General features: G+C 41.8%; 1 protein-coding gene across 1 annotated transcript in view; it reads right to left on the bottom strand.

Moving 5' to 3' along the window:
- NUAK1 (NUAK family kinase 1) overlaps window positions 1-15,726 on the bottom strand; it is an 87,241-nt gene that overhangs the window by 40,401 nt on the left and 31,114 nt on the right. The window contains exon 3 of the mRNA XM_019515822.1: window positions 4,626-4,746. Within this exon, the coding sequence (XP_019371367.1) occupies window positions 4,626-4,746 (121 nt within the window). The remainder of the gene's footprint in view (window positions 1-4,625; window positions 4,747-15,726) is intronic.

Below are 15,726 nucleotides of genomic sequence, written 5' to 3'. Positions count from 1 at the left end.
CCCTTCCGACCCTAGAAACTATGAAACTATGAAACTCTTACAGAACTTTCTGCCTCACAAAGGAGAAACCCAAGGGCCTGGTTCTTTATATATATAAAACTTAACTCAGATGAATAGTTCTACACTTGTGTAAGCATTTGCTGGATTGGGCCCCAAACTCTCCTTACATTTTAACTTGCATAAAGTAAAGTATTGCCAGATGGCATGTTTTGTGGGTTGTTTTTTTTTTGCAGGAAGGCTACCCCTGGAATTCCATGTTTGCTCTCAGAAGGCTTTAACTATCAAATCCTGAGGTTTTCAAGGGGGGTGGGGGGGACGACGCTGCTTTCTGAGTTAAAATTTATGCCCTGAAATCAGAACACTTTTGGCAAAGCTGGTTTCATCTATTCCATCCCTTTCAAGGAGTTTAAAGTCACTAGAAAGAGCATTTCCCTTCCAGCTGCACTCTGAAGATTGCCAATTACCTTCCTGCTGAGAAGATGGAATTTCTTCTGACTCAGAACTAGGGGTTTACCTCTTGCAGCTAGTGGGAAAGATAAATTCTTTTTGATTAGGTTACAAAAAATATCGCCAAACTAGAAAGCCTGTATAAAAACATTTGAATTTCCTTAGCATCAAAAACTGATGGCTTCTGTTTACATTGAGTTGACAAATTCAGAGGTTAATCACCTTTTGCCAGGCAGGTCAAAAGGATACATAAACATGGATGCCATGTAAGGAAATCACATGTTTGTAAGTACAATGTAAAGACCCATCAGCAATCTTCCACAGAGAGGGAGAGAGCAGCAGGCATTTTAAGCAGACGCCGTGCAGCCCTATACATAGAACTGCGGATGTTAAGGGAGCAGTGCTGTGCTGACCTACTCATCCTTGAATGACCGTAGCAGAAAAATACACACACGTGCACATGCGCATGTGCGTACAGCTAGATTAACTCTTAGTGGGCCCTAGGCAAACAAACTATGCACCTAGTTGCTTTGCATAGGGAAACAGCAGCAGCAGTCACCGCCACAGCCTGGAGCTGCAGCTTGCAGCCCTAGAAGGGAAAAGGAGCTGGGCGGCACTGCAGCAGCACAGCAGCGGCACTGCTATGGCAAAATAAGCACAACTGGGCCCCTTCTTCACTTAGAGCCGTAGGCATGTGCCTAGTTTGCCTATGTGTCAACCTGGCCCTGCACGTGCATGCCCATGTACACACACGCGCGCATATGCACGCCATATTTTCTCACATACAGTGCACTGTTTTTTCCCCAAAGCCAGCTGCTGCTAATTGGAGTGCATATTTTATGTGAGAAATGTGGTAATAGGAGTTCTGCTTAGAGGGCAAAAGGGAAAAAAAGTCTGTGATGCATGGAACAGAATAAACTCCCTAGCTGCTGCTGTGCAATTACTTCCTACAAGGAAAGATCATTTTTCCTTCATTCTACCTTACAAAAATAAGGTGTCTTTTATTCTGGGGCACATTGTATGTGAGAGAGAGAGAGAGAGTGTGAGTGTGTGTGTGTGTGTGAGAGAGAGAGAGATAGAGAGAGAGAGACAGAGAGAGACAGAGAGAATAAAATGAATAAATAAGCAAAGAATGAAGAATACCATTACTGTACCTCACTTCATGAATCACTGGAATGTAAACCCTGCTTCAGCAAGAACCTGCAGACCTTAATCATGGAAGTAATCCACTTAATTGGAACTGCTTTTAAGTGAGGCATGTGCTTAAATACCTGGCTGAACTGTGCCTCAAGGCTAAGTACAGACATTCAAAAAGCTCAAGTCTGAATTGATTCAATGTTGGCAGGTTAGTCTAACCTGCATAGACTGAACTGACAAGCAAATGAATAGACATTCACTTTTGCTTCAGGAAATGCATGCACATGTCTGCAGTGGCTCAGGCTTGAAGCTGGAGGGCCTAGAGCAAGCCCTCCCTTGGCTGCTGAGTATGATTGGGGAGGGGTTTAAAGTCCCACCCCTGGCCTGCAGGGACCCCTCTGCCTCCCCTCTCCCACCAGCATGGGACCCCAGCCAGGGTCTGCTCAGCTTTTTCCCCCTGCTCACGGCTCAGCAAAGCCTGGGGCCCACACCTGGCCCAGCTCTGCTCCAGCAGACAGCACAGCCCAGTCCAGGGCTGCAAAGCATCCTGGGATGCTGGGGGACTGTGATTTAACTTGAACCAGAAAGGGGTCTGGGACAGAAGATCCATAAACCGCTTTGACCTAAATCAGTTAAGTCTGATACTACATTCAACCAGATTTATCTTAAACTAGTTTCAGCCATTTTGAAACTGATTTATGTGCACAAAACTTCTGTTCTGTTACAGGTTCAAACCAGCTTCTGATCACTTAAACCAGTTTATGTGTAACTTCTGTCCTTAGCGCAAGTACTTGTGGATTATGTCATTATTCCTCTGACACATTTCCCCAGGTGGACCTTGCATTTCAGTGCTCACATTACAGCAATGGTTTTAAAAGAAAATATTTATTCTGGCTTCCTGGAAAGATGTGATGCTATATTTCTGCTCCCTGTGTCTTTCTGCTGGTGTTATGGTGGACTAAAGTTGCAACGTCAATCCAAACTCCCACCATACATCTTTTCAGGAGATGAATTAAATACAGGAGGACATGACAGACTGCTCTAGTTTATAAATAATTATTTTGTTTTAATAACAGAGTAGCTATTTCCTATGGGACTGTTTTAAAAGGAAACAAACAGTAGTACAAGGAAAATGCCCTGGAAACCCTCTAAAGATCAGAAGAAAGCTGACTTTGAGCTAGCTATAGATATGCATCACTTTTAGCTGATGAGTCACCACAGAATAACAGCCAAGGATCTTACTGAGGGGAACAATGTCACTTGATATATACGGTTTTACTAGGAGGGAGGGAGAGAGTAAAACTGCTGTAGTGCAAAATTACACTGGCTTAGCTGTGGGAAGGACTCTTCTCAAAAAAGTTGAGGGGGTAAAGGTTATGAGGGAAGGTCTTGCTATTAGAGGGTTTTGTTCTCTCTCTCTTTTTTCTTTCTCCTTTTAAGTGTACAACGTTTTAACTCAGTAGCTTTATTTAAAGCAGGCTGGGAGACAGAATTCAGCATCTACTTGGTCAAAGCATTGTAGCGTGCTTAATTTTTTTAGTTCCAGTACACATTAGGAATAACTTTTGTTCCATTTGCAACCCACATGCTGACACAGCACCCCTCCCCTTTTCTGTTCCCAGATGCTGTTGCAAATTTATTCAATAAAAAGACAGATATTCATCTCCTTTCAAGTAAAAGAACATGCTTTTGAATAACTCAATATGTGATACTGTAACATTATTCCAAACCAGACCTTGTTCTAATCAGTCATATTGACTCCCAGAATGGCATTTGCCATATACGTATCATCACCTAAAATACTCTGTGCATATGTAAATATTAAAGGGTCAAATGCAGGCTGCCCCCTCTACAGATGAGCATGTGAAAAAAAAAGTGAATAAACAGGGCAAAGTTGTTGTGCCCAGCTCCCTCAAATTCTCTGGGGATCATACTCTACAGGTCCTCTGTCTGGTTCTTTTTCTAGTCAAGGTTTGTGTGCAGGATGCACGACCTGTGACTTTTAGCGCACACATTGCCTGAAGTACTCAGCTCTGGTCAGGAAGTGAAAGCCTACCAGAGGAAGGAGGAACAGAAGGGGATTTCACGGCTGCTCCAACTCAGCTCAACGTGCTGCAGAGGAACTTGCTGCCAGCAAGCAGCCCCCACACTGTAGCACTCTTGTGTCCCAGCCACCCCTGTCAGTGTCTACATGTGCATTGCTGCGCACTAAAGAACTGTGTCACAGAAGAGTACTTTTGTTTACAAGTACTAACTTCAGGCAGAGTTAATTAGTTTCCTGTGGTCTAATAGGGCCACACATGTAGATGTTAAAACTTTACTGCAGAGCTAATAGTTAGCTCCACAGTAAATGCCTTATATAATAAAATAATTAGGTTGCTGGCAGTAGGAAAGGATTGGACTGGGATACTGGAGTAACAAGCCAGTGAGTGGATTAGAGTAGATGATGCAGAGACTAGAGTAGACTAGAGTAGACAGAGACTAGAGACTTGGGCCAACAAACAGGGGCTTTGATTCAAGGGACAAAGATGCTATGGGGCAAGAGGAGAAACTCAGAAAGAGGACTTGCTATGCAAAGAAGGAACTAGGGCTCAACTACACAAGACTATTCAGTTTGGGTCCTAGGGAGTTAGCTCAGCAAATTGTGTAAAAAATGGTTTGGGATTTACTGTGTTTTTGCTGAGAGGGGACGATGAACTTGTGTGGGGGAGAATTTTTTAATTTGTTGGTGGGAACAGGGAGATGGGATGGTATATTAGCAACATTTCCCTTCTCTCTCCCTCTCTTTCTCTCTGTCATACATGCAAACATGTAGCATTTCGGCCACTCATATACAACTCCCACCCCACAAGGAATTATTTTACTGGCTAAAGAGGTGTTGCATATTTGCAAAGGGGAGCATGATTTGGAGGGAAGATGATGCATGAAACAATTTCTCTACTACGAGCTAAGGGGAACTTATCCATCACCTAAAAGACCATGAAGAGTAGGTCTGAAATAACAAAATAACACAGACAGTGAAAAGAACTGCAGTCACTAACCTTCATATATAGTGATGATATGGGGGTGGCTGAGGGATGACATGATCTCAATCTCCCGCCTGATGTGAACCATATCTTGTTCATCCTTAATTTTGTCCTTACGAATGGATTTTATTGCAACCTATAAATGCAGGAAATCAAACATTACTGTTGGAACTGAACAGATGCAAATAATCCATTAAGGAGAGTTCAGAAAATAAATACAGATGTCAGATGTTGGCAGATTGTGAAATGACCCAAACACAACTTAAAATACATACCCCACACCCTGTCTCTCATTTCATCATAACAAACTCGTTCTCAACACAGCAATGAATGACATTAAGTTTTGAGATCTTCATAAGCCTTAATCCTACAACAAGAGTGAGATTTTCAAACGCATTCTACATCGGCCTAAATCTGCTCCAGCTAAAGAAAATGGTAACATTCTCCATTGTCTTCTACAGAAGCAGAGTTTGGTCAGAGCTGATTGCTTTTGACAATCTCACACAGAAGCTTTAGCTGATTCCAAACAGAAATCTTATCTCTTTTGCAAAGAAAAATGATGAATTTCCATGGTGCCAGTAACAAATTATTATTGGACTATGTAAATACAAGCACTGAATTAATAAAGTTGTTTTATGGTACTGTAGAATAGCCAAGAGCTTTGCCTTAGCTAAGAATGGAAAAAAACTTTGATATTTGAACCACTGCCTTGAAAATCATTCTTGTATAAACCCTGCACTTTCATGTCCTATACAGCACTTCTGCAATCACTCCAAAACCATATCCTTCCTGCATCCTTCCTCAATCAGCCACCTTTTACAAGCACGTCATGTGACTGGGTATCTTTCCAAAAAGCAGGGTGGGAACAAAGGAAGCTATAGCTGAACCTGCAATATAAATTCAGATTCTAAAAGCCCTTATGAGTGTGTGTGTTGCCTGTGAAAGAAAGGGCTTATATGAACAAGCTCATAAATAATCACTGAGGTCAGATCATACTATATATGAAAAAGCGCAATGGGGAGAACTTAATGGAGGGGGAAATGTATATTCTGAATGACAGTAAATGGCAGTGCTCGCTTTTATATCACAGATATCCACCCCAAAGCTGTCTGGGTTGCTTTTTCTTTTGTGGGGGGAGTGTCTGCATGTCCAAAATCTACACTTTTGGAAGTACTAAAGCACGGTGCAGTAACTGCCCTTACTACGCCATGTGCACAGTGCATGGTTACATTTCGCCGCTACGTCGCTGTAGCGGCGTGCTAAAATGGGGGAGTGCACCACTATGGCAACATAGCTGCTGATCACGTGTAAACCCATGTGATTGTTACATCACTGTAGCCACTGTAGGGCAATGTAGCATGTTGCTGGGTGATGTGGGGCGACATGTAGACATGTCCTTCAAGTCAGAGTGCAAGGAATGAATTATCAACTAGTTTTGGGTCAAAGATGAATCTTTGGTCAAACTCCATTATCCTACAGTGCCCTCCAGTGACCTTAACTCTGACCTGTGAAGGAGAGTAAATAATGCTTTTGTCATTCTGCTAACTTATTACCACATGGAACTTCCCTGAGAGGACACTTAGCCTTGTCAATAAATAGTCTTTGGTCCTATCAGAAAAAAACTCAAAAAACTACTTCATTGCTGCATCAATAATTGCTAACTGGAACTACTGGTGTCCTTTTAATTACATTACGGAATACTGGAGGAAACATAAAATAGTATTAAAATGAACAGTTTGAGCGTGATTTAAAGAATCAGGGTTGTTTTTGTTTGTTTGCTTGTTTTGTTTTGTTTTGTTTTGTTTTTTGCAAAGTCCTCAATTCAGGAAAGTATCCCTAGTCAGCAAAACCCTTAAACATGTGCCTACAGGCCACCAAAGTTCATGGGACTTAAGCAATAGCTTGAAGTCAAGCTTGTGAGTATACGCTCTCTTGATCCAACGCCTAAATGTACAACAGAATGGAACTGAGCCGGAAAGAACGGCAGGTTAAAAAGGCATCAAAAAGCTTGGTAATTCTTTTCTGCTTCATAACACAAAAGCTTGGGACAGACACTTAAAAATAACAGTACACCAGTAATGCTGGACCCATACATAACTAGTGAAGGTGGAAAGATAAAGTCTCTATCAGAAGAGTGAGTGGGACAAATTTAAATTATTCCAATGAGATACTTAAAGTAGCTCATACCAGCAGGCAAAGCCTGACTTTGCTCCCTCTTTATTTGCTCGTTTTGGGACAGGCTGCAGTATGACCTGTATATAAGGAAGTGTGAGTGGCTTTTGGAGCAGCACATGCACTCTTGCAAGAAGGATATTCAGACATGGATAAAAAACATGGTCTTTCTTATAAGGCAGCCTTGCACTTGGCTGTCAGAAGAATTTTAGGACTTTATCATCAAACGTATGACAGGGAGCAAATTCTTCAACATCCAGGGTCAGTAAGGAAATAATAGCATGCAGGAGCTCATGACAGTCTGCCAGTATTCTGATTCCATAATTGACAAACGAGCTATGGAGCTAATTTTCCTATCAGGACCTTCTATGGAAAGAATATAATACATGAAAATGTGTACTTTTTAAATATGCACGAGTGATTTAAATGACAGCTGTCTTGTAAACATCTGCCTTTTAATATAGAAAGATGTGTTGCACCTATGTGACTTAGAAAGGCCAGTCCCATTTTCAAAAATGATTTAGACACCTGAGAGCCTCAATGTTATTGAAAATCACTTTCACTATTAAGTACTCAAGTTAATTTTGAAATCAGGGCTTACGGGTTCTCTTAAAAATTGTACCTGGTATATGTAAGACATTAGATTAAATTCCAGAGGTAAAATCCTGACTTTATGAAATTGACTGGAAGTTTTTATCTAAAGGCAAGGATTTCACTACAATTTGAGGAAAAAAATGTCTCGAAAATATTTTTAGGGTTCAACATTAGTTGTGCAAAGCACTATGGCTCCGGAGTTTATTGTGTCACGTTAACTGCATGTGTAAATATACATGTGTAAAGTAACTGTTACTTTAGCACAGACAGTGATAATCAGCTGGTGTAAACTGTCATAGTTCTATTGAAATCAACAGAGCTGTGACATTTTAGATCAGCTGAAGTTCTGCCCCAGAATACTTAGCCAGATGTTGAGTCATAGTCTATCATTCTTTAATGTAGCGATAGCTTGTTGGATATTAGATGTGAAAAAAGGTATCAGTACTACCCATTAGTAGTCTGTATATATAGTATGGTACTATTCAGTGCAAGTGACAGAGGAAGAATCTGTATACTCATGCTTAATAATAATAATGTTGCTTAGCACTTCCTGGGTACTTTAGACATTCAAAGCATTGTACAAATGTTATCTAGTTAATCCTCACCACACCCATCCATCTTGGAGTCTCTTCTGTAAATATAAAAGAAACTTCAGCATCAAAAAACTGGGGGTCAAGCACCTCATCAGCATCAGATTCACAGAGTAGGTCAGCCCAGGTACCTGGAGCAGGTCCACTATCTTTAAAGAGCAACACAAATGAGAATCTGGCCTGAAGATTTTCAGTTTTTTTGTGTTTGAATTTTTTCATTTAAATGTGTTCCATTTTTTTCTAACTGCTCTGCTCACATTTTAGAAAATTATTGTACATTGCCCTGTTTTAGTCTCAATTAACAAAACAAGATCCCTGCATTATGGCATCAAGAAGTAAAATGAGCCTCTCTCCAAAATTCTGCTAATGGATTTTATGTTTATGAAATGTATTTTATTCAAAAATCTGTTCAGGAAACAAAGAGTCATTCCTAAAGTAGGTTTATGCTTTTAACATTAGAGGTACTGTAAGCTCCTTTTGTCAAAATCTGATATGTGGGACTAAAACAAGACACTGTACATAATGACCCTGAATGGCTTAAGTCCTAGAAGAAATTACTTTAATTGAGAAACACCTCTTAAAAGTACTCGTTTGTTCATCCTGCAGGTCCCTATCTTTCAATGGAACAAACCCATTCTTTTCATCCTTCCAACGTGTTAAGGGTCAAAGCACACAGATCTGTGGTAGGATAAAATAAAATGTGTATTTTATGCCAACCCTATCAATTGCTTAAAACAGCCTTTTCAAGATCTGAAGAAAAGGTGCTCTTACGCCCATGAGGCCTTCCATGATATTGTACTAAGTCTCACCACACATCCTCCTTTTGTTACTATAATTTTAAAACACCTGTAGCTTTAGATGTTAAGATATTTAATTAGGGTATTTTTTGTTAACTTTATCAACAGAATAACATGATTTTTCCCATCCCTCCCTAATAAGAATTTCAGGTGCCCTGAAATCCTGAACTTTTCAGAAAGACTAAGTTCATTCAAAAACTAAGAAAAGATGTGCATAAGAGAATAACACTAAAGTATCAACTTATACATTGTGGCTGTCTAAAAGAAAACCCCAGACACCCTCACTCAGTTTAGCAACCTGGGGGAAATAGATTTGGAAATGAAGTTCTAAGTCTATAAAGTTATGAACCCATAGGGGCAGATCACCACTAACCCTCATGTAGCCATGCAAGGCAATAATGTCCTTTCAACTTCAACTTCCTGTGCTGCTGTGTTAAGACTGAACACATTATGGCAGTGGGTCCACAAAGCAGCCATCATTCCCCTTTTAATAACCAGGTAGGCAAAGAGGGGATGGAGCCATAGTTTCACCCCTTCATGGGCTGGCTGGCAGATTTGGCTGGGCAAAGATGTGGAGAAGTAAGCTGATGCTTTTTCAGGGCTTCAATAAATTACCTATCTCCTTTTCCTGGAAAGAAGATATATACTTATTCTTCAGACCTGAAGAAACACACAGCTCTGTGCAACATTTTGCAATACATTTCATGTTTCCTTGCTTTTGTTTGGTACAAATAATTTGTATTGAGTTATAAATATTTCAAAGATCATGACAGTTATAAAGCTTTCTGTACATCAGTACTATCTGCATGAGAAATGTTTCTCTTCTCTTATGAGCTTCCAGAGTGCTGGGCAAAAGCAAAGTACTGTAGTTGGAATTTTCTTTTAAAGACACAGTAAGAGCATTATGCTCAGGAAAATATTGTGGACTATGAACATTTGGCAAAGAGCACAGGGAATAAGTCAGCATCTACCTCCTAGCCACACATTCAGTATCCAATTGACATCTCTGTGGGTATAATCTTGCCTATATCATTTCATTGGGAGGTATGAATATGGAGAAAATCCCAGACTTCATCTTGAATAATAAAGCTATGCTTTTATCAAAGAATAAATGGGTTTTTTAATTGGTCCTTTCTGATTATTAATGGTAATGCACCAAATTCTGCCCGAGGGTGCATGCATCTGAACAAAGACAGAATTTGCCCTATTGCACACAATCATCGATTTTAAGGCAGTACATAAACTTTATGATCATCTAGTCCAGGGGTGCTCTACCTCTACCCTGAGGGCCAAATATGACCCATGGAGCCATCAAATCTGGCCCACGGAGCTCCCCACAGGTTGGGAAATTTGGCAATAGGGGAGCAGTGGCCATTTAACATGGTTTCCCTCCCCCCTGCCAAATTCCCAAACTCTAAGCCTCACAAGGTCAGTTAGGGCCATGCCCTTTCCCCTGTAGGGCTGAGCCATGCCCCTCCTGCCACAGCTGTATCAGGATCAGGCCATACTTCCTTGCCCCTTGACAGGGCCAGTTTGGGGCTGGACCACACCACCTCCCTGCACCGCCAGGCAGGGCCATGTCCCCTTTACCTGCTCCAAGGCCAGCAGGGGATGGGTCACACCCTCTTCCCCCCACTAAATGGATCCATGCCCCCTTGCTTCTCCTGCAAGGCTGGGTCAAGCCCTCTTCACCTTTAGGGCTGGGTTGCCTCCTGCCCTCCTCTGTTGCTGGATGACACCTGCTGTGCCTGCCCCAGGCACTGGATTGGGACCACCAGCTGGATTGAGTATGCAGACTGACCAGGCACTGCCCATTTGGCTCCTCAGGGAAAAAGGTTGAGCACCACTGATCTAGTCAGACCTCTCTCATAAAGCCTCCTCCAGCACTTTCTATATACCACAGCTTCAGCTTGTCTGATAAGCAAATTACCGTATTTGCTCAAATATAAGATAACCTTGAATAAAGGATGACCCCCCCAGTAATTAGATTCTATATATGGAAAATTTATAAAACCTTTATGATTTTCCAGGTATAGAATCTAAGTATTGGAGGGTTGTCTTGAATCCTACCACCCCACCCTACCCCCATTGCTACAGCAGGGAAAGCAGTGGCTAAGGGAGGGGGTCAGGTGGCCCCCTTGCCCTCTGCCCTGCCCGCTCCTTCTGCTGCAGCCTTCTTGCCCCCTCTGCCACCTGCACACTCCAAGCTCTGCACAGCCTTTGCCCCTTCCCCCAAACTTCTCCCAGTCTTTGCCTCTTCCCCCCTGCTCATCAGCCTCTACCCATTCCCCCTACCTCCCCAGTCTCTTCCTTTCCTGTGGGGGCAGTGAATTTTAGGTTGGTTCAAGCTCTTAGGCATACCAGTTCTAGTCTGCCTCAAATTCCAGCCTGTTACTGCAACAGCATTCTGGAGTGCAGGGGAAGTGTCACTGGGAGAGAATGCACTCTCCTGAGGGAGGGAGATTGGCTACTTGTATTAGGAAATATGTTAAAAATGCATTTTAATGAAGTTATTTCAAGCTTTTGTTGAAGGGAAGGAGGAGGAAGTGTGAAGAGACCTGTATTTCCCCAGAGCTGTGAACAGAAGAGATATCTCCATCCTGTGACAGGAAGTGAGTGGGTCCAGCTAGTTTCAGAGATGTTTTCAGCCCCCAGAATCCCAGGTGGGAAGAAGAGTGTGAGATGTGTAAGTCCAGATCCCATGATGGTGGGAGGTAAGGTCTACGCAGAAAGGGTGACAGTAATCGGCAGGCCAGGAAAAAAGGCAGATGTCTATAGTATGTGAGGTGATGGTGGGGGGAAGAACATATTGTTCCTCCTCCTATGGAACTTAGGCAGGAAAAATAAAGCCTGGGACTATACTGTATTTTTTGTAAAGGTATCTACTTGTGGCTCTTGACCTACATATCATCTCCCCTCTGAAGGATTGCAGAGAAGGGGAAACAGCCGTGAAACTGGGAAGTCCCAAGGGTGTCCCTGCCAGTGCAGTTTCACTGCAGCTCTACTGCCAGGGATCAAGACAGCTGTATATAAGTCATCTGGGATCTGCCAAGTTTTAGGGCGGGGGGAGAACTATTCCATCTGAAAGAGGCAAGCTATGAGGAAAGAAATCCACAAGAACATCCTAATGGCATTGATTTCCCCCCCAAGAACCCCCTGTGGCCATTAGCCTATAAAGGGATGACAGGGCCACAGTCCTGCTTGTGAGCTTGAGATGCAAGAGTGGCAATCTGATTCCAAGCTTTATTGAATATATACAGTGCAAACAGTTTTACAAGAGACTTCCACAAAGACAGAGAAAAAATTTCATGCACTGAGTGAAAAGTCAGATAAAAGAGCACTGCGAAGTGCTGTAAAATTAGTATATGGCCTTAAACATCAAGCTGATCTGTCTCTGAGTGTTCTTTTTCTCTGGGCAGAGAAGGTTAAAGCCAACACACTACCATTGTCTTGGAAATTGTTACTTTTCAGATCCCATGAGCCAGATCATCTCCATGGCAATGCTCCTTGGGAGACAGTCATGCAGCAAAATGCTATTTAATTATTTATAAACGACTCAACTCCATTGTTTAGTAGATTGGCAAACTATGTAACAATTAAGGAAGTAGCTTAAATACTTCCCTCTAAACAGTAGTGGGGCAATGTGTACCAAGTGGATCCCTGCTGATTTAAACCTCAAGGCTGCTGTGCTTTTGCTATTTTTTTCACGTTTCTTCATGTCATTACGGGGACATTTACAAAGATGAATGTCGTTGTTTAAGAGCAAGCAGCTGCATCAACAAGTGTAGAAGGGCAAACAGGATCATGCCAACAGAGGCTACTCAGGCACCTTTGAGTTTTCTCTCTGAAAAGGGCAAGGTATCTTTTCCAACAAGTTCATTCTGTATGGTAAAAGCATTTAACCTCCCCCCACACCCCATTTGTAGCTAACTCCTCCAGTTCTCTACTTCCCAATGTGTCACATAAAAAAGATTGCTTCCTAAAACTAAAGGTGATTTATGGCTGCTGTATCGCTGCCTGAAGGGAAACTCATTCTTGCACTCAGGCACTGAAAGTTCTGGATCTAGATGATAAATGTCAAATCAAAATGGTGTTTGCATAAACTGATACTGTGTATGCCTGTGCCTTTTGAAAGAGGCAGGATTCTTTTATCTGTGTTTTAATTCTTCATTTCCAAATGTTGCTGGCTGTAAATGTCATTATTATATTAGTGGTGATTCAGCAAAAGGAATTAGTGACTCATAAATCATAGGCAGATTTTCATTCTGTTTATAATGCCTCCTATATTCACAAACTAAGAAACTGCCTGTGGTGTAACCAAGTTTCCTGAGTAGCAGAAGCATTCAGACCAAGAGATTTATGCTGCACATACACAAAGTGGGTGACAGGAGGTACATGTGCAACACCCTTCCTCCTCTTCTGTGCTCTCCCCATCCATGATATATGTTAACAAGATTTGTGTGCGTATTTCCTGAGAAACTAATGCTCTGCTGGAAAATTTACATCCTCTCACTGTTTGGTACCTGTTGTCCTGTGCTGCACAAATGAAGCTTGGCATATGTTTGTTCTGCATCTTCTACCAACATTCTCTGGACAATCCATTTTTTTCTCATGCTCAGAAGGTACTCTTCCTTGCCTTTTCATTATCTCCAACGGGATCTGACAACCTTACACCAACCATTTCAAGACAGGTTTACCCTCAAAAGTAAAAGGCAACTGGTTTGGCTTAAAACTCCTTTCCAAGAACAGTCAAAATATGGGTTGGTGGTTCACCTACTTTTTTTTTTTTGTCTTTTTGTAGAGTGAAACTTTTAAAAGGGGAAAGAACTGACGGTCTCAGGCAATGGAAAAAACCATGCTTTCATTTCTAGACATTCACTGGTGCAGATCCAGCCTAAACCAGATGTTGTTTGATATCTCTCACATTTTGTAGAGAACAAGAATGCACATCCCCAAATGATCACTTCTATTGATGGACATTATAACCCTAGTGAAAGACATCTCCTTCACCAAGAAAGGTGTTTATTAAGCAATAATAAACCCCCAAGTTACAGCAGCGCATGTGTTTGAAAGAAAGACCTAATATATATTAATGAATGTTAATGACTATGAAGTATTCAGTTTTTCAAACTGGATCAACACAAGTTATCTTTCAAAACCTATTCACAAAGTTACATTAGAATGAGCATGTTAGTAAAAATTCAAAAGCATTTTCCTCTTGCACAATCAGCAGGTGAAGTAAGTTTGCCTTGGTGACCACAGAAGTCACAGATGCTGTCACTTTCCATCTATTTCCTTGAAATCCATAGCATCAGGTAGGTCTCAAAAAGTGGAAGGGGGTGGGGTCCAAACATCCCGCCCTGACCCCAATTCTAATAGTTAGGGGGTGCTCTTTCACTATTAGAACTGGAATCAAGCAAGGATGTATGATTCCACCAACACTCTTTTCCATCTATATAACAACTATTCCGCATCTCACTGCTGACAGACTTCCATCTGGAATCAGCATCCAATACTGCATGGACATGAATATTTTTAATATGAACCAGTTATGTTCCAGATCCAAGATAAGCCAAGACCTCCGTTACTGATCTTCAACACACTGATGTTTTTGTCATGTGTGCTCCCTCAACTGAACAGCTTCAAGTCACTCTTGATGGCTTTTGCAAAGCACATGAAATGCTTGGACTCAAAGACAACTTCATGAAAACCAAGATACTTTACCAGCTCACCCCAAACCAAGCAGCGGTTCCTCCACACATTACAATTAGAAGGCAATCCGTGGATGGAGAATGTTGATCATTTCCCCTACCTTGGTAGCTACCTGTTCCAAAAAGTAAACATAAATGATGATATTCAACACTGGATAAAATCTGCCAGTGCTGACATTGGACATGTCCAAAACTGTGTCTTTGATGATCATGACATCAGGACCCAAACAAAACTACTTGTCTACCAGGCCCCTACCCTGTTGTATGGGGTGTGCAACTTGAACACCATACCAGAAATACCCAAAAGCTTTGGAACATTACCGTCTGGGATATCTTTGGCAAATCCTCCATATTAACTAGACGGACAGAAGAAAGAACATTTTGACTCAAGAAAACACCACCAGCAATTGAAGCCACATTTATACAGGATTAGCTCTGTTGGACAGGACATGTCATAAGAAGAATGCTGAAACTTGGCTCCCTAAACAGAACCTGTACTCACAAATTACTGATGCTCACCATTTTAGAGGTCAGCAAAAGAAGAGATTCAAAGACACCTTGAAGGCCAATCTGAAGAATGTAATATTAACATCAATTCCATGAGACTGAAGTCGTGAATTATCCCCAATGGTGCCATGATGTATGACAAGGCATCCATCATTCCAAGCAAACTCACCTCACTACAGAAGGAGATAGACAAGAGAGACAAAGGGAAAGAATTGTGACCTGACAGCACCAGAATCTACTCCTTCCTTCTGGAATTATTTGCTACACCTACACTCAAAGATACAGATCTCAGATTGGCCTCCTCAATCATCTACAGACTCACAGATGACTTCCTTATTTAGTGGAAAACTGTCATCCTCCAATCGAAGGACTGCCAATGACTCTGACTTTCAAAAACTGTGTGTCCCTCAGACAGGAATGATAGAACGCAATGGCAGTATGGGATATGGGAAAGGGACAGCTGCCACTTTCTCTCAATGGCATTGCTTACGGAGATCCAACATAGCCTATATCAGGGGTGTAAAACTCATTAGGCCCTGCAGGCTGGATATGTTGCTTGGGCCATATGTTTGACACCCCTGGCCTAAACCTTCATAAGCAGGGAAGTGCAAAGTTGTGAGGTGACAAGTATCCTGCCAGCTGGCAACTGCGAGTTCCAAAGTTTATCTTCCTAGTAAAAAGGGCTAGAGGTTTAACTCTTAAATAGATTAACCTGTACCTGTCACCCAGACCTGTCAGAAGAACA

This window comes from Gavialis gangeticus, unplaced genomic scaffold (assembly GCF_001723915.1).
Source record: "Gavialis gangeticus isolate Ggan-Ray unplaced genomic scaffold, GavGan_comp1, whole genome shotgun sequence".
NCBI lineage: Eukaryota > Metazoa > Chordata > Crocodylia > Gavialidae > Gavialis > Gavialis gangeticus.
Note: the sequence above shows the minus strand (reverse complement) of the source record. Positions and strands in the feature narration are given on the sequence as shown.